Raw genomic sequence first — 22,164 nt, 5'->3', positions numbered from 1 at the left:
CCTCTCTTTCTCGATACCGATTCATCGAATATGATTTTGAGATCCGACCATGATTCCGGCACAGATGTATACTGATCTATGTGCAAGGTGGAGGGGATGTGCACATGTTGGGATGGAGATCAATCGTGCAAAGATTGAAACCACTCACGTGGACATGGGTCCACAAGGATCGAGCCATCGGTAAACTTTGGTTCCTTTAGTGCTTCCTTTATCTGTAAATCCAACATGAAAACGCTATTCGAGTTTTCTGGCAATTTTGCGAATCATGTCGCTCGGGGAAAAGGAGATAATGCCGTCCTACGTGGAAAGAGCGCACTAGATAACAAAGAAACAATCTCAATCACACCGCCCAAGCTTTGCCGCATTATTGATATTCTTCGCCGCCCATTGAGACGGATAGATGGGCGGTCGCAACCACAGGTTGGCCCGTTTTGAAATTCTTCGTACATTTGATGACGACATGAATTTGGGTACGACCACGGAGTTGTCGCATTTCGGCCGTAAGTTCATACCGTGGAAAATTGGACGGCAATTGGGGGTTTAGTTACGTGATTCGTTGGGAACAATTGGCATTCTGATTCTCAAGAATCCGAGCGTTTGCTGACCAAAGCACCACCGACCCTTTGGAATTCCACGGATCGAGAAGTGAACGCCGTCGGGTTCTCTTCAGATTCATCGGACGATTATGTTTGATTTAAAATAGCGCGACAAGTTACGCCGTCGGTCGGACGTGGGATTCCATGTGCGGAACCTTGGAGTCCTTGCGATTCCGGATCTCTATATGCATTTCGCGCAGCCAAATTTCGAAGATGAAGGAAAAGGAGCTTGCTTCTAAGGCAGAATCTCCTCCAAGGTGATTCTTTTCAAAGAATCATTTGAAATTGCGCACATCATTTGATCGCACGAGTCACTAAACAGGAACGATCCAAGTTAGGTACACATCCACCCAAACTGCTCCGTCACGAAACACTTTTCACTAAGAACGAAACGACAATCGAATTCTACTAGTTTGATACGTATCCGACTCGAATTGCTTCGAGTCTCTCTCATCTGCATGGCCAGCGCAAAAGGGTCTTCGTCTATTGGCTTTTCTAGTCCATGAAGATCAAGCTGAGCTTGCAGCTTTGACTGGTAGATATGGTGCCATTCCTCGTCCTCTTTTTGTTTGACTTTATAGATAAGAAAAGATCGGTAGCTTCTGTCGTTGTTTTGGGCTGCTGAACTGTGATAGATTGGTAGGTGTGAGAGGCCCCTGAGAAGTGGAGTGGCTGAAGCTCTTTTTCCATGCATCTTGGTGGGTTTTTCCATTTGTTTCTCTTTGCTTTTTTGTTGGTTCTCTTTTGGGGTTTGCTATCTTTGGCCATTGGAGTTGGCTGATCTGGACGTGCACTATCTATCGGTGACAGGGAGATCATGAGAGCCAAGGGCAAAGGGGGAGAGACAGGATAAAATTCCAGTTGCAGTATGCATCTGCATTGTAGTGATGTTGTCTACTGTTTGATCACGTTCTTTGGCAGGACCCCCGCTGGCTTACTTTCCCGGTTTGATTTTTCAAACCGAGCCCTGTGGTTTCAACCTAGGAACATTTTCAATCCAAAGTCCAAATCCCGAATCGACTTTTATCGCGAGTTAGACCGAAGTCGTGACTTCAATCTGGTACGGCGGCTTGATTCCAGTCTGGGCTGCTAGTGATAGGTTTGCATTTGGATCGAAAAATGGCTGAGCTATTTGAACCTCGAAAGAGTTGGAAGAGTGGTTGAGTACTTAATTCGGATGCGATAAGTAGAGTTTCAGGATGTGTTGCTCCGAGTGAACTCTATGGTTTTTGTTCATCATCTTGTTGGGTAGTGCCAAGTACATGACAAGAACAGAGCAAGAATTCTGTAAAGTGCAATGGGAAAAACAAAATACTTTTAAGTAATCGAAGTCGGTTAACTAATATATCAAATTGTACGTTCGCACATTTTGTGGGCTTTTGACTAATAAGGTTAAAAATAAAATCAAAAATACCATTTGAGCATCTAAAAAAAATTAAATTTTACTTCAAAGTGAGGTGGCTAGAGGTATTGTAAGTCATACTATGAAGTTTTGAAATTTTTGATTTTTATGTTTTTTTCACCTAAAAAAATTTAAATTTCACTCAAAGTGGATGGCCACGTGTGTATTATAAGTCATTACGTGAAGTTTTGAAATTTTTGATTTTTGCTTTTTACCTCCAAAATTAAAATTTCACTCCAAAGTGGGTGCCCACGTAGTCATTAGCTAGTCAAATTTACAAAGTTTTGAAATTTTTGAGTTTTTTTTTGGCACCTTAAAAAATTTAAATTTCACTCAAAGTGGGTAGTACGGGTATTCTAAACCATTCAAAAGTTTTGAAATTTTTGAGTTTTTGAATTTTTTTGGGCACCTTAAAAAATTTAAATTTCACTCAAAGTGGATGGCCACATGTATTCCTAAACTGTTCAGTAAAGTTTTGAAATTTTATTTCTTGATTTTTTTGAAAAAATTACACCTACACAAAATTTCTTTTTATTAATAATATTTTGAATTTTTTAATATTTATTTCTTTTTTTCTCTTTTTCTCTTTTTTTTTTTTTTTTTTTTTTTTCTTTCTTTCCCCTTCCTTTCTTGGCCATGGCGGCCGCCGGCCATTTGGTGAGGGCCGCGACGCCCGCCGGCCCGGCCTGTTGCCGACGGCGGTGGCCGGCGGGTGGCGGGGCGAAGAACAACAACAACCAAAAAAAAAAAAAACCAAAAGAATTAGTTTTAAAAAATTGTTCAGAATTAGGAGAAATACTTTTAAGTAATCGAAGTCGGTTAACTCATATATCAAATTGTGCGGTCACACATTTTCAGGGCTTTTGACTAATAAGCATGTTTAGCCAAATTCGTGTCATTACAGATGATCATGAAAATATTTTCTATGAGTCTAAAACATAAGTGTTAACATAACATTTTCTCCTTCGGAAGAAAATAAGAAAACAAACACAGCGGGCGATCAATGCGTTTAGTAGCAACCATTACATTTCGAAATAATTTCTGCTCATAATTGATTTTTTTTATTTCTCGAAAACAATTTGAAGCATGTTTAGCCAAATTCGTGTCATTACAGATGATCATGAAAATATTTTCTATGAGTCTAAAACATAAGTGTTAACATAACATTTTTGTCCCTCGGAAGAAAATAAGAAAACGAACCTGGCTGGGCAGTCAGCTTAGTCTTTCGAAAGCATGCAAAAGTTTCTTATCGATCTTAATTGCTTTGTGACCCATTTTGTGTGGGAAAGAGGCGAGATTTGCATGCAAAAGTTTCTCATCGATCTTAATTGCTTTGTGACCCATTTTGTGTGGGAAAGATGCGGGGATTTACACTGTCGGACGTGGTTTAATGCGCGCCCGTTTCGCACGAGGACATAAGTTCGAGTACTAGAAATGAGATGAATTCTTATGTCCTAGCCAAACATGCAAAAGAAGTTACGATCTCCAAGCATCCTTCGGTTACTTCGACCTTTTAAGTTGCTAGTAGATGTAATGTCACGCAACGGGGGCAAGACCCCTATGCGATGTCGAGAGAGTGTCGCCGGCGACGGTTGTCCTTTCGGTCCTAATAAAATGAAAGATATATATTTTTGTTTTTGTATATAGTTTTCCAATTCATCGTTCTTTTCTTTCCACTTTTTCCATCCTAGGAGTCTTTGACCCGCAACCGCAAGTGACAAGACATAACATAAGACTGCCATTGATTATAAATAATAATAATAATAATAATAATAATAAATTAATAAATAAAAAGAGAGAGAAAAGTCATGAAAATGAGATGGTCGAATTATCGACGTGGCAACATGTCAGCGCTTAGCTCATGCTCCTGCTTTTCATTGGACGGTTGTGGTTGGCGAAGAATGCCGCCATTGAAAGCAAATCCGCCAACAGCGGCCAGGCCATCCTTACGTCATTTGTCAATTTATGACGTCGCACGTTCGTCTTCTTCTTCAGAATATTCGTTTTTTTCTTTTTGTTTTCCTTTTTCCTTTTTTCGTTGCACTGAGCATTACCAGATTAATTCTTTTGGCCCGACCCTAAATCATATGCAACGTGACCAGGGTTCGCGAAAAAAAGAAAAAACGGATTACCTTTAAACCTCGAGAGTTTTAAAGTCGGAACGAACCAGTCTCTCGCATTTCTCGATGTGCAAAGACCCAGTTCAATTAGTTTCTCGATATAGACTTCAGTTCATTCGATTACGACTCCCCCCCAAAGAAAGTGTCCTCGAGAGCTACATCGCCAATAATGCGGTAGGAATCGATCGAGGCCATCTCCATCCGATGTCGATGACATTACTCGGGCTTTGATCGGGTCACGCGTGGTGGCGCATCGAATGCATTAATACCGTCTCCACTCGAACCCCGTTCCAAACTAGGGCTGGGGGGCCACGCGTTACTGTGGCTCTGAAACAGTGCTCGAATTTCTTGGAAGTGATTATTATAATGGGAAAGAAAGGGTGTCTACAGGTTGGACCAGTTTACTATTATGGAGTTTTTGGAACATTGAAAGGTGCTATTCAATGTGGCCTCATGCAGATCAATGATTGCGTCGGTGGGGATGTATACACAGCGACGCCAATCGATACAGCTTTTGCTCGACTTGCAGGGGAGCTATTTCTCGAGCCCGTGCCATTTAGATCGAGCATTATGTCGTGAGATTTCATCGAGTCCTGATCCCAAATTATTTTGTCTTAGATGTATGACTTGCGAATGCATGTTGTGTCCAAAACAAAGGAGAGCATGCACGTTCGGTTGTAGATGTCTGTTATATTTCACAATATATATGTGTGTATAGTTGGCTTTTCATATTAATTTTCCGATGTTATGTGAAAAATTACCCGCGCCGATAGATAAACATAAAAGGTTTCGATACTTTGTTCCAGATAAGGTCGTGATAGGATAAAAGTCAGGATAGGATATGTTTTATCCTATCCTGTATACAGGATAAGCTTACGATTTTTTCGATAATTTGTTCTAGATAAGGTCGTCGTGGTTCCCATCCTGTCCTTTTAGGTCCATTTGCTGCTAGGGATTCGACATAGCAAGAGCTATGGACGAATGACAGATAAAAAAAATGTATTCGCATTCCTAGATGGATAGAATAATTGGCAAAGATTTAAATACGTGGTATGCTAAAATAAATTATTTTCGGAAGAATGTTGGAACTTCGAAATGAAAACCATAACGAGTACGAAATGTCGACGTGATACCATCCATACAGATAGTTACGTGTGTTAGAGATATGTATTTGTGATATTCTATGATTATGTATATTATTCTGTGATTCTGCATATCTTCATTTATTTGTTACTTTAGATAGTCATTATGTAAAGCCTATAAATAGGTTCGTGTACTATTTACTAGAAGATGTATAGAATATTATTTTTCTCTTCATTCACAGTTCTCAACTACGTGTTGTCAATTTTAGCTCGATGTACTGCAGTGTCGTTGAGAAGAGAGCCGCGGTAAGGATAAAAGAAATTTGGACGGCGTGCTACCTTCATCTCCCCGAAACGGGGCAAAAGAAGAATTTCGCCCACAAGTTCCCTTAGACACTTGCTAAATAATCAAATAAAGAACCTTAAACTCCAGCCCATCGGTCTTCACCCCGTTATCCATAAATCGATGTTTTGGAAATCGAACCGCGGTTTATCAAACACGTATGGCAAGTGTGTCGGCGGCGCCTGCACCATGTTCCATTTAAATTAAGCGTGCTTTAAATGGAAAACGATACGGATTTTTTTTTTATTTTTTTTTGGGGGGGAGTCGAGGAATCCATAGGGAGGTAAGATTGGTGGGAAAATGTCAAATTGGGTTATTTTATTATTATTTTTATTGTTTTTTTTTTCTCTCGGGTATGTGCCGGGGTGATTTGGGCCCGGACTGGCCATCCCCCACTTCCCCAAAATAGATAAGAGCAGAGCCCGAGAAGGAAAAAAATAATGGTGTCAGAGATAGAGGGACAGAGAGAGAGAGGGGCAAAATCGGAAAGGGAGCAACAGCGAGAGGGGCAAAACGGGGAAATCGATCCGGAATTTCCCAGTCAAAGCGCGGGAAAAAGAGCCGTTGCAAGCCCGAACCAAAGCCCCTTTCGCGCCAAAAAACCTCCCCCCCCCCACCCTTCACTCGGTTTCTCGATTCTCCCTGCCCGTGAAATCCCCGGGCAGCTCCCCCCCCTCTCTCTCTCTTCTCTCTTCTTTTTTTTTTTTTTTTTTTTTTCAGATATCGGTTCTTGCCCTTTTGGTCTTAAAAATTGTTATCTTATTCTCTCTCTCTCTTTTTGGCCCCAGGATGAGAATTTCTCGGAGGAAATAAATTTTTTTGAATTTCTATTTTTTATTTTCACGAAACATCTAATCCTTTTACGTAAATTGAATATCGATGTGCATGATGTTATATAGTTTTTCATAATTTTAGAAATTTGAATACCTTTTCAATTTTCACTACCGTTCTTTTTTTTTCTTGGGGGTCAATTTTCCATTAATGCTTTTTTTTTGGTCGAAATTTCTTCACTAATATGTACCAAGGGTAAGCAAAAATAGGAGCAGAAAAGAAGAAATTTTTTTCTCAAGTGCATTCAAATATACAATAAAAATAATCCAATGCCCAGCATCTCTCTCTCTCTCTCTCTCTCTTACTCTCAAACCTCGGTCACCCAATCCCCCCTTACCCCACGGGCAGTGCACCCTCTTTTCTCCCACAGTTCGCACCGTCAAACTCTGCATTATATAATCTCTCTCTTTCTCTCTCCTTGGTAATCTCTTTCTCATTTTCACACCCCACAATCTCTCTCTCTCCCCGAGACCCTTTTCCCTTATTCCCTCCTCCTCCTCCTCCTCCTCATCCTCTCAGAGCCCTCCAGCTAGCTTCTCCGTCTTTGTTCTGATTCCCAAATTGAAACCAAAAAAAAATATTCCATCTTTTGCTTCGCTTTGCGGGCTTGCCCTGTTCTTCCGCTGCTCTGCGCTCCAAAGAGGGAGGGAAAAAGCTCAAAGCTCCCTTCTTTTTTCCTCGGGCTTTCTTCGAATTTTCTTTCCCGTCGATTCTCTCTTTCCCGCTGAGGATCATGGGTTTCTCGGAGAAGCCGCAGGTGGGGGCAGGCTTGGAATCCGAAGGAAGCAAGAAGTGGGTGATCGCCGGAATCTCCATACGAGCCTCGCTCAAGCCGGTGAGCACCCAGCCGAAGCCCAGGGCGAGCGGGGACGACGCCGACGAGGAAGAGAGGGAGACGCCCTCGACGACCCCGACGTCGAGAGAATCCAGGATACCCGAGAAGCTGCGGTGCCCGCCCGCCCCGAGAAAGAGGAGGCCCTCGTCGTCGTCGAGGTGTCATTTCAATGGCGTCAGGGAGTTCTTCAATCCTCCCGATTTGGAGTCAGTGTTCAAGCGCCACGTTGAGAGGACAAACTGAAGAAGAAGCAGAAGAAGAAGAAGAAGAAGAAGAAGAAGAAAGTAGTTTTGGTTAATTTTTAGGAGGAAGCAGTTTCTTTTTTTCTTTTCGGATATTTTTGTCGTGAGTTTCTATTGATTGTTCCTTTGTTTTCTGCAATCTCCTCTGCTGAGGGAAGCTGACGCTGTACTATAGATTTATTACGTCATGATGACTTCCTGAGATAATTATGGTTAGTTTGTATTTTGACAGGCCTGGTTTTTTATTTAAATTTTTGGGGTGCGGCCTGAACATCGAAGGTCTGTGGACGTTTCGGTTTTCGTATATATTTTTCTCGACTATTCCAAAATCTATCCTCGTACATTTACATCTCTTACAAATTTTGGCTGAGTAGAGATTAAAAATTGGGTTGATGATATGTTTGTCGAAATTAGTGAATTGGAGGGACAAAATTTACCATGTATCATATGCATATGTTGATTCGATAATAACAAGACCCGAAGAGTGTCAATATATAAAATACAGACGACATACTCTAATAGTTTAAATTGACATCACAATTAAAGGTCTCGAGTTTGATTCTTTCGTAATCAAATCGGCTTTCCTTGGATCCTTAACTAGGAGCTTTCCTTAGATTTTTGGTGTTCAGTTAAGAGGTAACTTCAATGAATTGAACTTTCACTCTTATGAGGAATTCCACAACCTGTCTCCTATTATATAAGCGAGCTTCATGGATGCGTTCTTTATTTTTTACGTGCTGCTATTTACACGCTTCGCACCCACAATCCCCAGGATATCTTTTTCTTTCCTGCTGAGTGGAGATACCCTTTAGTTGCATTACATCCCAAGAATTCCTGAAATCCGGATGTAACCTAGGATGAAGTCTTTTAAGGACTTACTCAAGCCCTAAAGGTCTCAAGTTTGATTATTTTGTGCCTTCCCTCGAGGAAAATACACACACAATATATACCGGGTTGCCCTCCTCCCTTCCTATCCTCGCCTTCTTCTTATCTCGGTCGGGACTACCATTCAAATGGTTTTGGCCATTAATACTACGGAAAAGACCAATCAACCATTCAATACAAATTGACAACCACATTGAACCAAATTGCGTCTAATAATAATAAGAAAAAAGAATCCTTCCCATTGAAGTAGTGAATAATTATGAATAATTTTGGTTAGTTTAGTACGAGAGTTTTGAGCGTACGAAGAAAAGTCACTTTTTTAGTCTTACGATATTTCGAGCGGGATGAACGGATGACCCTATAATCATTTGATATTTAATTTTAATTGAAATGAGTTTTATATTTATTTTATTCTATAATTGATGCATGATTTTTTCATGTAATATTTTTCTCAAATTATGTATTTTTTTACTTTTTTATTATTTGTCCTTATTCATGTAGTTTGTGTAAGGATTTTCATTGGCCCTTCTTTATATTTTGAAGCCAAAATGAGTTGCCAAAATTTCAATGTAGTTCCTTCAAACCTCCACTTTACTATTTCTTATGAATAGATGGATATCAATTTTGAAATAATACCATTCCCCATGTACCGAAGGTCTAGCCAATCATTTATAGGCTCGGTAGGGTTTGATCAAACTGATCAAAAGGAATCCATAGTGATATCTACCGATGAAATTAATCTAAATTCGTTTTCTCGGGATGTATAGAACAGAATAAGATAGCGTAAACTGTCTCGTTGAAAATAATCACGAGTTCCTTCTTAAGTGTTCAATGACTCCCTAAAAACCTTATCCCTGTCCCAGCTCAATTTTCTTGATACATTATCTGTAACATCGTTCACTTCTCTTTTCTCTTGACAAAACATGAAAGAATCGGCACGAGAGACTCCTTTGTTTAATCTTTTGAAGTATCCATTTCGTACCGGTTCCCGATTTCGCCAAATGGGATGAGGTTCAATTGATCAGTATCACCCCCCCTCTCTAAATTGTTTTTGCCTATAGTAGTGTGCATGGAACCGCATAACAATCCAAATTTTTTTGGCCAAGCCAGGGCACAAGAATGGCCGACAAGTTTTGATAGTGAAAAATGGCATGGCGGGCGATGGGAATTCTTTTTCGTGGCCGAGAGATGCTGCACGGACGCATCATTGTTAATTTGACAGTGAGACAAATCCCTTCACTATCTTTATCAGTTCAAACGCAACAAAGTACCACATCTCCATGTCCATCCACTATTTTTTCATCTCCAAATGCCCCACAAGCTCACGATGGGTCCCGCCCTCATATGGAATTATACATGTACCGAAGCCACAAGTCCCTCTTGAATTCTCATATCTGATGTCACACGTTATAAAAGACACAAACCCCAAACAGTACCGATCTTTGAGAATCCAATGTGGGGTTGGGGGAGATGTTCCAAATACACGCTTGAATCAAAAGGGTCTTCAAGCAGACCTTTTCTTCTATGTGTTCTTTGGCTGTATTGCTGTGGACTTGATGATATGGAAAACATGTTGAATAGACGGAGTGTTCTCTGTCATTTAGTCTATATGCAAGTTGAGGTACTTGTGCGGGCTTCTGGGTGTGGTGTGGTGGGGGGATACGTGAGGCATGTTGATCGCATTGAAAGCGCCACCGAATAGTATACTTGAGGGGGAATATAAAACGATATCTGTGTGCATGAAGGAAGAATTTTGTTGGAAAAAAGTGGGTGGTGAAAACTTGTTGACCTAATCTAGGGTTTCGATTTGGGCGTCGGAACAAAATATGCTTCGCTTTCTAGGGATCAGAGCCCTTTTAGCAAAGCATGTAAGCCAAAAGTTTGAGTAAGCATTTCTAGGGTTTTAGCTTTGTCTTGATTGTAAATGATCATGGGTGCTTTGAATTGGACAAATCTGCATGTCCCATTTCTGCTAACATCTTTTGGGGCCGGTTCGCAATTTGCATGGAACCTTTGCAAGATAGTTCATAGGTTCATGTACATATGCACGTGCGTACGTACGTACATACATGTGTGCAACACAAAATTTGTCGGGATCACATCTTTTCTAACCCCGTCTTTCAAATTTCTTAAAAATGAGCACACGAAAAAGGGTTGTCCCATCTTTCAAATTTCTTAAAATGAGCACACGGAAAGAGGGTTGTCTAGATATAATAATTATTGGACCTCGATGTGGGTACGCGTGTGGAAGAGCCCCTAAGTCGTGCATAGAAGGATTTGGGCGCGCAGATTGACTTATCATGGCAAAGCCTTGCAACCAATCTACGCCACTAATCATGGCATCAATCTCAACCCTTTTGCCAAAAAATCGGACGAGCTATCATTTCCAATTCCAAGCGTTTCTTCTCTTGATCTGGTCTTGTTGACTAGGTCGATATGAATTGCACGACCTGTGCAATTTGCGAATGTTCCTCTCGCCCACACGCATACACAATCTGTCGGGGACCCTTTTTCTGGGTTGATTCTTAAGCAATCATTCCCGAAAACGTGTTTCTTTTCTCAATAACAAGACCGGGCAATGCCGCGTTAGAAGCATCTCCCGAGACCGCTGCACTAGTCCATGAACTTTATCATCATTTGCTGATTTAAACCAGAATTGTCGGTCAAATATCAATCCACTATAGGCTTTAGTGATCTTTTGGACTCATCGATGATATTGCGCTCATTTTCCCGAAAATGAGTACTTTAAAAAATATTTTTGAAAAAGTGATTGCTTATATCGATCGTTTAAAAAAAATTAGTCAATAGAAAAAATTTTCATTATCTATAACAATCCATGCCTAAATTTTTTTGTGACTGATGAAATTTTTTTCCATTAATCTATTTTTGTAAGCGACATGAATGATTATTTTTCGGAAAATATTTTCCAAGTCACTTATTTTTCGCGAAACAAACACCCCATCAATGACACTGGTGACGGAACCCAGAATTTTATTTTGGGAAATTAATTTACTATTCACAAAGAAAGAATGAAATCGAAATTTTTTTTTTTTTGGTCGAATGAAATCGAAATTGGAAAACCCATTTATTAATGTACATAACATTGTCTGATCATCAGCATTAATTGGCAAAATGGCCAAGACCAAGACCATTAATAAGAAAGGTCCTCGCAGAGTCTCAGCCTAACACCAGATTAAACTAAAGTTTTCCATTTTACCTCGACCTTGTTTGACCCCAAAGTTCAGAGAAGTCAGAGCAGCATCATCGTTTCACTCGAGCCATGTGACCAAATAATTGCAGGGTCTGTGCGGGATAACTTTTTATACCCGGGTCAAAATTGCCTAGGGTTTTGCTTCATGCCCCTCCGGGATAGAGACGATGAATAAAGAAATGCAAAGAAAGTGCAAAAATTTCACGGGGCACACAGGTATCTCGAACAATTCTTTGCCAACCACGAGCACGTACCACGAAGGTACACGTAACACGAAGGTACACGTAACACGTGCTCCCTGTCAAAAAACCCTCGAAATAGAAATACCCCCCCACCCCAGCAGCTCGTAGGATCCAATAATGCATGGGATGGGGAGGGCTTCGGTGTACAGTGTAGACGTAGCCATAGCCCATAGGGGTCTGTGTAGAGAGAGAGAGAGGGGAGAGAGAGAGAGAGGTGCATCGAATCCGATGCAGTGCATGGAGGAGGAGGAGGAGGAGGAGGGAGGGGAGTCGTCCTCATCACGCACACGCGAGCGAGGGGGATTGGGTGGGGCCTCTCTGCATGGAATCCTATGAACAAGAACGAGCAAGAGTGCAAGAACGCGAGGGAGATTCTTGAGGTTTGTTTTTTTATTATAATGAGGTTGAAAAGTACCGTCTGTCATTTGAAGCCAATCAAGAACCCCCCACGACCTTCAAAAGCTTGCCCCCCCCCTCCCTTTCCCCTGCTGCTTTTGTATTCGGGCCTTTTGAAAGATGACGACCCGGCAATTGATTTGTCAAATTTTCTCCTTTTTTTTTTTTTCGGGGTGGGGGAGGAGCTATTATAATTTTTTATTATTATTATTCCACGCGGTTTCGGACCTGCCCCGAAAAAGCCAAAGGGCCGCCGCCCCCACCGCTCCCCGGCTTCGGTGCCTGCCCGAGCTGCCCGGGCTTGTGTGTTATTTATGGCGGGAAAACTCCCGAAGCGCAGGCGAATTGAGCCGAACGGCCCCGTTTCGAGTTGGCGCCAAAAGACGAAAGAGAGGGGGGGGGGGCGAAAATAACGGATGATAATGTCCGGTGTTCTTCGTGTCCCCCGCGGCGGGGCCGATCTTTTCCCCCGGGCCCCGGGCTCGCCTCCGCCGCTGGTCTCGTGGGTCCCGCGTAGCCTGATGGGGTTGAGTCGATGCGAGAACTTCCACGGCGTGGCTCGTTTTTCGGCTCGTGCCGTGTCCTCGTTACTCTAGCTAGTCATATTGCTGTGTTGGACGTTGCATCGCCACAACAACACTATGTGTTTCAATTAACATTCGTGACAGTATTGTTCTTGGTACGTGCCAGTGATTTTTCGAATAAACTAATAACTTGGCACCGATGAGTCCCGTTGTCAGGCTAGTACGTTCTAACCGAAGAAAGTGATTGATTCGCAAAATTTTGCCCCCTCTTTTGGGTGGGTAAGTTCTAGTTCTACGTAACGTTGTGCCTTGGAAAAATGCGAACGAATCCGTGAACTTCTCCCGCTGCACTATTTTTCGCGGCAGCCTATTCGTCGACCGAGTACTTAGGCTTGCACAACTTGCGTATCTTGCTCTACCAATAGGCCGGTTTGGACGATTCCATCAGTGATATCCAAAATTGCTTAATGTAGGTACAAGTTATGGTTTGCTAACGAGTAACGCATTCGAAGTTACATTTTACCGCGAGAAGTCACTAATCGAGTGAAAAGTTTCTTTTTATTACCGACAGGTTAAATTTCACTTATTCTCGAGTGAAGTCGTTACAAACTCGTGAAAATTATTTTTTCTTACAAGTTCCAAGCAGAGATCGTTAAATCACTTATGAACCGAAATATATTGATATATTACATGAATGACTATGAGTAGTCTATAAAATACAAGTAATTCATACCTTCTTCACTTGCTTGGTGACTTATTAAATAAAAAAGCATATATATATATATATATATATGTATGCGCGCGACTGACTAGTACCTTATTCACGTTAAAAAATAATTTTCCAAGCGTGATTAATATTCATTCATTTAAAAAACAAGTCTGCGCATGAAAATTAGTCATTGCAGCAAATTTCACATGAAATTTGTCCACGGGATTAGTAACTTCCCAAAAAGAAAGCAAATTAATCAGAATATCTAATCTATAATAATGCCTGCTTTGTTATCCAAGTTTGGCCCAACAAAGAAGCCCGTGGGCCTTTACATTTAGACGATAGCGGTATAGACTCCGCAGCTTTTGTCATTTAAGTAAAATTAAACGACATATAGTATTATTAGGCTGTTTGAGGCTCTTTGCAAAAATTCCAAGGAATCTTCGGTGGGCGCGACTAGACATGGCCATGGGCCGGTTTCGGCCCGGAACCGGCCTTTCCCGGGTCAAACCCGGGACCGGCCCGTTGACCGGGCCCGTGGTTCGGAACCAGAACCGGTTCCGCCCCATGTCCTAGGCACGACCCTCTCCCGTTTCGCATTTACAACGAGTATTGAGCATAAATGGATGATTTCAATTCATACTTGTTTGGTAAAAATCCACTAATTAAAATTTTTCTTTTAAGACGACGAGCTCATGAAAAATACTTTTATCAATAACGAATAATCTCTAGCGAGAATTTTATATCTGATGATTAAAACATTTTCCGTCGTATTCTTGTGGAGTAATTGTAGAATACAATGAGTCCAAAAATGAAATAAGAAATAAAAACAAAATAGTGGAAATGAATCAAACCCAAACAGGCCATTGATTCCTACACTGTAGGTGGCACTCGGGATGTCAGGCCACGGTTTGGAACCTCTCCCGTTTGTGCATTTACAACGAGTATTGAACGAAAAATCGTAAAAATAGATTATGAATTCAAAAAATAATGAATTGTCAAATTGGTAAAAAATCCACTTAATTGAAATTTTTCTTTTTAAGAAGACGAGCTAATGAAAAATACTTTTATCAATAACGAATAATATCTAGCGAGAATTTTATATCTGATAATTAAAACATTTTCCGTTATAATCTTGCCGAGTAATTGTACAATATAATGAGTCCAAAAATGAAATAAAAAATAAAAACAAAATAGTGGAAATTAAATCAAACCCAAAACAGGTCCATTGATTCCTACACTGTAGGTGGCACTAGGGAGTGACCGGGTTATGCGCGAGACGTTCCTCTTCCTTCTCCTTCCAAAGCTTAGCTCAGAGCCGGAGGAAGCTCCGATCCTCCTTCTACACTACCAATGTCCTTCGTCTCTCGCTCCAGCAGTCTCTCCCTCCACGACCGTCGCTCACCGCATTACCGTCGCTCCGCCTTTGGAGCCAGGCCGCACCGCCTCTCGTTCCCCGCCGATCGCCGGAGGTTCAAGCTCCGCCGCCTCGGGAGCATCGACGCGTGGTTCGCGGTCCGTTGCTCGCTGCGTGGCCGCGGAAGTGGAGCGGGACGCGGCGGTTTCGAGAGCGCTCGGAGTCGGCTGCGGTCGGTCGCTTCGTTTCTGCCCGGAGGCGGTTGGTGGAGCTTGCGCGGTGATCGGGAGGGCGCGGGAGCTGCAGATGCCGAGGCGGTCTCCGTGGCGACCGCTCTGCGTTGGATTTGGGGCTTGGTTGCTGAAGATAGACTGGTGATTTGTGTTGCGTTTGGCTCTCTCGCAGTCGCTGCGGTACGCGGTTCATTTTCCTTGAAGCTTGCGTTGCTTGGCTTGATGAATATTGACTCATTCGAATGGAAGAACTAGCGCATTGGACGTTTCCGGAATAGCTGAAGCACAAATACAGAATAAATCTAATAGCGTTGACGAAATGTTGGCAAAGGCTTTAGAACATTGAAATTCATTCCGCTTTTGTGATGCTTGTGTCATTGATTCGTTTGTCAAATTAAGATGCTTATATGTGGATTGTTCCAGCGTGTCCTTTTGTTGATATTGAGAATGCAGGATCTTAACATCTTAGTACTGGTTGGTTCGAGTAGGGAGAAGTACCTATGTATGTTGCTTTTGTAGATACAACGTGACATTAACTTTGGCCGATTTCTTACATGCTTGCTGGATGCATGTGAAGTGAATTTGACAGAGAATCCTCTTTAGTCCTGTCAATTTGCTTGCTTTGGAAATGATGGCGATCGGTGAATATTGTTTGATCGGCTGTTTCCTACTTTCTTGTTTAAATTCTGCTCAAATTTTGGTGGTGAAGTTTGCTTTCTGTACAGCTTTCAGAAATCACAATGCCAAGCCTACTGGCAGCTTCCCTATTCACTGCGCAGAGTGGTTGCGGAGCCCTGTTTTATAGGCAGGTCCGGCTTTTGGGTATACTGTGTTGCACTTCAGGAATATGCAGGTCAGTTTTGCTTCATGTTTATATTTTTATAATTGTCAATAAAATAGCCATAGTCACCAGTAAGGTGAGCTATTTTTCCCTTAAAGTTATGTCCAAAAGAACATATATGGCTTTCTCATCTAGGTGCACTCTTGTATTCTAGATGTCTCGATCCAGAGTCAGTAGTAATGATGGAGATTTCATGCTTCCTTTTTCGTGATATGATCTGATAGGAAAAATCTTCCTTGTATTTGGATGTACAATCAGTTTGGTGCCTCTCCTATAACATTGTCTTTTGAAATTACAGTGGCTTGCGCAGTGGATGCTTTGCCATTGCAAATACAATCTTGGTGAGTCAATTGCTTTAAGTGCTCTCTCTTCCATTGTGAATTTCTCGTTCTCTTAAATGCGAACTCAAGTCAAATGAAGAATTCAAACCGATGTTTTCTCCCTGCTAAAGGGGTGTTTATAGGGTTTGAACTCTAGATATGGGTTGTTTAGGATAGATGGGGGCCATTGCCTTATAAAGGACTAAGATTCCAAACAATTTGGTGCTATTTCCCTTCCATGCATATGTTATTTCAACATTGCAATTTGTAATCTGTGGATTTTTAGTGCTTCCTGCTGGGATAAATGACTGACCTAATAGTGTTCTTTTTTGTATTAGAGAGAGCTTGAGTAAGCCCTTTGGTCTAGTTTGGTGCCTTTTACTTGCCTACTGGTTCAGAAGCATAACTAAGTAGAAGGGAAACTCTCGAGCAATGATACCAAGTTTAATCATCAATGACTTTTTCTTTGCTATTGGGAGAATTCTTTTGAACAAGAGAATTTCATCCATCAGATGCCATTGCTGTCTTCATTTGAAGTTGACGTGATGACAAGGCTTGAAGTTGTTTACTCTTCGGGGGAAAAAGTTGTTGGGCCACTTGCAATGAGTCCTTATAGGAGTCTGTGGAAGACCATTCCTACTTCTTTGAGAACAACTGTTGCCTTTCCTCTCCGTTAGCTATTCTGTCCAAAAAGTCCTTTGACCGCTGTTTATTTCGTCTTCATCAGTTGAAGAGGGATCTCCTTCTGTGCCATACTGCAGTGTTCTTTCTGTTTGTTGTTTATTTTTTTATATATTTTTTCCTTTGCGGCAACTTGATCTTAAAATATTTGTGTTATCTACACTTACATAAGAAGTTTATTCATCTCTTCTGTTTCCTCTTTGCTACAATAAGCGTGCCCTTCTTTGTTACATGATATTTTTGGAGCACGGATTTTTCAATTTGTGCCCTTGGATTACTAACTGAGTAGAGGCGGTGATTGCTGTATCCTTGCAGGTCAAGCGTCTCCGGGAAACTATATTTTCGTCACTTCTTTTTCAGGTTAATAGTTGTAATTGTTGTAGAGCTTTGCATCTCAAGGACAAGCTCCGCAGTAGAGAAGTTACATCTTCTAATTTTCAGCTGTTTGTTACTTTTCTTTGGAAGACCAATATGATTTTTCCAACTTCTTTGGCCCAGGATATAGGTTTTTTCGACACAAAACCAGTTGGTGATCTGACGAGTAGGCTCGGATCAGATTGTCAACAACTGTCTCATGTTATTGGGAACGATATGAACCTAATTATACGAAATGTCCTTCAGGTTGGATACAGATTTTTATTTAGATTTTGCGTGAAGGCTTAAACATTAGTGCGTCGCTTTTTATGTTTAGGGGACAGGAGCATTGGTTAATTTGCTCAGTTTGTCATGGCCCCTTACGATGTCAACATTGGTTATATGCTCAGTCCTATCTGCAATCTTTTTGGTTTACGGCCGGTAAGCTTTTTTACCAACCTAAATTTGATTATCTTAAGAATGATCTTTTCTTTTTCTAATTGCATGACTTACCCATTACCTTTACATATTGTTATATACTCCGGCGGATCAGGAATGTTAATGCTAACACGATAAATCCAAAAAAAAAAGTATTTATTGTCAAGTATGGGCATATGGTTTTATATTGGACTGCCTCCTTTCCCGCGTCATCTCGAGCGAAGCTGCAAACAGTAGTTCTATTAACCTTCAGCTGTGAGCATAATGCATAATTATTATGTGATTATGTGCCTATGCATGAGTGCTGGGAACATATATTGCCTTTTTTATTGCTTGTATTTGGTATGCTTTCTACACTTGTTTCAATTCTTGGTATTTTGGTAGGTACCAGAGGAATGCCGCGAAGTTAAGCCAAGAATTTACTGCCAAAGCCAACGAAGTATAGGCGGAAAAATTATCTTCGTTTTAAGTACTTTGCTGCCATTGCAATTTCTTGATGTCGTGCTTTTGCGTTCTATTTAAAGGTTGCTGAAGACACTCTTACCTTGATGAAGACTGTCCGAGTTTATGGAACAGAAGGAATGGAAATTGGAAGGCAATGATTCCCACTAGTAATTGCCTAACAAGTGTTTTTGTTTTTACTGATTTATTTAATTATGTGGCTTATGCAACTTACCTGATTCTATGGCTAATCTATTGCAAGCCTTTCATTTGTGTGGTGCTAGGTATAAGCTATTGCTTGAGAGGTTAGGTTCTGTAAGCATTCGTGAAGCTGCGGCTTATGGATTATGGAATCTGAGTTTCAACACCCTTTATCGTTCAACACAGGTTTTGCATTTTTCCTTTTGGTTGGAACCTGCAAATGTATGCTTTTCCAAAAATTTCATTGTTCCCATGTTCATGCTGTAACTGGCTTTATTACCATACCTTGTGAATGTTTCTGTCTCAAATTTAATCCAGAATTCGTATATTATTCATCGATACTCTGGTAGAAAATTTTCATGCATCATCCAGATCAGAAGCACAGTGCAAAGTCAGTTCTCATCAATGGTCTACATAGTCGAGAATTCCAAATCTTGATATCTTTGGTTCGGTTGTAATCTACTGCAGATAAATGTTGAATATGACACTGTTTGGATGGACACGTTTCTAAATGCTGCATGATTGCTTTCTTCATAAAAGTCAATGATCTTACTATGATTTTTCTTCCAAAATCTAATTTTAGGTTTTGGCAGTGCTGTTAGGAGGATTGTCCATTCTAACAGGCTACGTGTCCCCTGAGCAACTTACTAAGTATATCTTATACTGCGAGTGGATGATTTATGCAACTTGGAGGTTGGTGGATAGCTTAACGTCATTGTTGCGGTCCATCGGAGCTAGCGAAGAGGTTTTCCATTTAATGAGCCTGTCGCCAAGTCATCAGTACCTGTCAAAAGGCAAGCACACTGAAGAGAATGCTACCATTCATGAAAAAGCTGAAGAAGGAATTGATTCCCAGTAATCTAAGCTGCCTGGCCATTCTTTTGTGCTACAGATATCTAACATTGCATACATGGAAATTCTTAACACATGTCCATGAGTTTTCGAGTCGGTTAATGTGCATCTGAACATGCAGACTCTCTTGCATGTTTGGCACATTTGACATCCTTACCTGAGCCCTTAACCCATGCTTCAAATCACAATTGAAATTCTTGCATGTAAGACGTACAGACCGCGGCTTTGCCGTAGTTTTCCGTGTCCATAGCACATCTTTCCCAATGCCTTTTCTTTTGGGTAAAACATCCGGTGGGCGACCGACCTGCAGTTCCATAAGCATCAATGATGTTTTGTTAGCTGAGCCCTTTGCATTGGCTGAATGAACTTTCCAGGAATCATGCTTTCATTGTTCTAATCTTGCATAACTTTCTTGTTGCAGGATTTTCTGTTAATAAATTGCTGCCTTCCATATTGATCCAATATTTTCTCTGCCATATCAATTGTACACAGGGTTGAAAATGCGAAAGCTAAGGGGACACATTCAGTTCGTTAATGTTTCCTTCCAGTATCCTTCAAGGATTACGGTATAAATTAAGTCAGTCATTTCGATCCCCTGTTGAATAGTTTCTCCTCTAATAAGTGCATAGTAGTATATGTATATGTCTACCTCTCTTCCTTTTGCTGGTCATCTATGTTTAGTGACAACCGTTTCAATTAAATTGAGTAACCAGGTCCATATAATCACTAGTGATGCTCAATCCCTTCGAATAGGTAGGATTTGTATGTTGCTATATTGTTGAAGGAGGGGCTATTTACCAATTCTGGAGGTTGTGGAGTCGGCATCAATTTGATTGATGAAGACTTACACCTATACCATCACAGTGCTTGACTTTTAATTGTCGAGACTCGAGATGACTTTTGTATATGATGTCATGTTTTTATTCTTTAAAATGGGAAAATAACTTTAATAGTATTCTAATTATTTTGCTAAATTTTAAATAGGTACCAGTTCTAGCAAATGTTAACTTCTCTATACAACCAAATGAAGTGGTTGCAATCGTAAGAGACTGTGCCTTCGGAATAATTTTTTTCTTTTATGTGGGCTGAATATCTTGTGATCGATTTGCTGCGTTCTTTGACTAGGTTGGTGCAAGTGGTTGTGGAAAAAGCTCATTACTTGGTCTTTTGCTTCGTTTCTATGAGCCAGTTGATGGTCAGGTAAGCTACACTAATTTTGTGCATATGTTGAATCAGGAATTTTCAATAAACTTGGCAGTAACGACTTCTCTCTGCACCACAGATTTATATTTGCTCCTGATAATTAAAATTCCCTAAATTTGCAGATTTATATTGATGACTTCCCCATTAAGGAATTGGATATAAGATGTCTCAGAGGAAAAATTGGATTTGTGGGACAGGTTAGGCGTACAATTATATTTAACGGCACGAGACTTATCTCAGGCTCTGTGGCCGCCTGTAAGTACCAGTTGTGTATCATTGACAGGAACCTCATCTCTTTCACATGGATATCTCATCAAACATTAGCTATGGATGCTCTAGAAATATCAATCAGGAAGATGTAGAATGGGCTGCAAAGCAAGCTGGTGCCCACGATTTTATTTCATCTCTTCCCGATGGATATCAGACCGTCGTTCGTGATGGCTTGCTCAGCGGCGGACAGAAGCAGAGAATTGCTATTGCTAGAGCCATCCTGAGAGATCCTGCTCTTCTCATCCTGGATGAAGCGACCAGTGCCCTGGATACAGAAAGTGAACAACGAATCAAGGTATATGCAGCAAAACATTCGTTCCTCTTGTTCAACCTGGTGGAATGTGTGGAAGCAAAATAACACATGGAGGCTAAAGCCGAGTGATTGCGGCTAACGTGTGATTTGCCTTGTCATCAGGACCTAGTCTTCAATAAAACAGAGAGAACCGTCATTGTCATAGCACACAGGTGAGTCGCACACCATAGCTGTCGTCCTGTCTGTCTTCCCTTGTGGCTTATGAGATGGGAGTACCTATCTGGGTTGTTGACTGTTTGCAGGCTCAGTACTGTTGAAAATGCCGATAGAATCATCATGATGGATGGTGGTCAAGTTGTGGAGGTAAGGGCTCTTATCTAGTTCCAAAATGGAAATTTTCATTCATCCACGAAAACAAGATTAGAACAAAGAGGTTCTCTCTTTCGCATCATATCTCAGAGGCACCCGAGGACGGAAAATAATATGTATATATAGGCAAAACAACGAAATCGGTCCTTAACTTAGTACCGGGCTACGTGGCATAGATTAGGCATGCCTCCATAAGCAGCTGCGGCACTATTCCGTAGAACATCTTGTGCACCTTTGGCATGATGAGCATGATGGGTATGCCGAATTAATCGCGTGCACTCCACAGGTGGGAACACACAAGGAACTCCTCCTGAGGGATGGCTTCTACGCTCGCCTGATCAAATATCAGCAAGATTCAATTGGGTTCTGATTTGGGAAGACGATGCTAGAAGGACGAGCATATCGGAACTTTTGACCACAGGTGCGCAGCTTTAAGGGCCCGTTTGGTAACGTGCCAAACAGTGAAAATTTCCGTTCTTTTGTTCCCGAAATAGTTTGGGAACGTAAAGCGTTTGGTAAACTTTTTATTTCCGGGCACATTTTTGCAAAAATTTGTGCCGAGAAACAGTTTTGGAAGAGAAACAAGAAGTAAAAAAAGTTGCTTCTTGTTTCTCGCACAATTTTGAGAATCAGTTTTTTTTCTTCTTTTCTTTTTTTCTTTTCTTATTTTTGTGTTGTTCTTCCCAGCCGGCCGGCGACTAGCCACGGCCCGGGCGGGCGAGGGCTCGGCGAGGCCGACTTGCCCAGCGGCGAGGGTCCAGCCCTCGCCCTCGCCGAGGGCGACGACCCTCGCCCTCCGCCGGCGGCCGGTCGCCGGCGACCGCCATGGCCAAAGAAGAAAATGGTAGAAAGAAAAAAAAATTTAACAATTCAAAATATTATTTGGGAACAGAAATTTTGTGTAGTTACCAAACGCATTTCTGTTCTTTTCTA

General features: G+C 41.3%; 2 protein-coding genes across 2 annotated transcripts; both read left to right on the top strand.

Annotated features, from left to right (window-relative positions):
• The first annotated feature begins 6,842 nt into the window (after positions 1–6,842).
• LOC115672591 (cyclin-dependent protein kinase inhibitor SMR6) lies at positions 6,843–7,680 on the top strand. The gene has a single exon (XM_056313949.1). It carries the CDS (start codon positions 7,108–7,110, stop codon positions 7,450–7,452), a length of 345 nt encoding a protein of 114 aa, XP_056169924.1. The 5' UTR covers positions 6,843–7,107; the 3' UTR covers positions 7,453–7,680.
• A 6,981-nt stretch (positions 7,681–14,661) lies between these two features.
• LOC115672793 (ABC transporter B family member 26, chloroplastic-like) lies at positions 14,662–21,660 on the top strand. Its single transcript, XM_030594744.2, has 18 exons — positions 14,662–15,188; positions 15,734–15,861; positions 16,148–16,190; positions 17,166–17,210; positions 17,349–17,471; positions 17,542–17,645; positions 18,027–18,081; positions 18,167–18,237; positions 18,368–18,470; positions 18,868–19,078; positions 19,629–19,702; positions 20,121–20,177; positions 20,262–20,336; positions 20,462–20,536; positions 20,623–20,904; positions 21,025–21,074; positions 21,165–21,225; positions 21,518–21,660. Exons 1-18 carry the CDS (start codon positions 14,772–14,774, stop codon positions 21,599–21,601), a joined length of 2,058 nt encoding a protein of 685 aa, XP_030450604.2. The 5' UTR covers positions 14,662–14,771; the 3' UTR covers positions 21,602–21,660.
• Positions 21,661–22,164: the final 504 nt, after the last annotated feature.

The sequence above is a fragment of the Syzygium oleosum genome, unplaced genomic scaffold, assembly GCF_021117445.2.
Source record: "Syzygium oleosum isolate NSW1041296 unplaced genomic scaffold, Sole_v2.1 Sole_v2.08, whole genome shotgun sequence".
Classification (NCBI taxonomy): domain Eukaryota; kingdom Viridiplantae; phylum Streptophyta; class Magnoliopsida; order Myrtales; family Myrtaceae; genus Syzygium; species Syzygium oleosum.
The sequence above is the reverse complement of the archived record's forward strand: the minus strand, read 5'-3'. Positions and strand labels throughout refer to the sequence as shown.

What these genes read in the sequence shown, in the direction of transcription:
- LOC115672793 (XM_030594744.2), top strand. Translation starts at nt 14,772, where the DNA reads ATGTCCTTCGTCTCTCGCTCCAGCAGTCTCTCCCTCCACGACCGTCGC. An exon ending in AGTATCCTTCAAGGATTACG is followed by an intron (nt 19,703 to 20,120) that starts GTATAAATTAAG and finishes AATTTTAAATAG; the next exon opens with GTACCAGTTCTAGCAAATGT. An exon ending in ATGAGCCAGTTGATGGTCAG is followed by an intron (nt 20,337 to 20,461) that starts GTAAGCTACACT and finishes CTAAATTTGCAG; the next exon opens with ATTTATATTGATGACTTCCC.
- LOC115672591 (XM_056313949.1), top strand. Translation starts at nt 7,108, where the DNA reads ATGGGTTTCTCGGAGAAGCCGCAGGTGGGGGCAGGCTTGGAATCCGAA.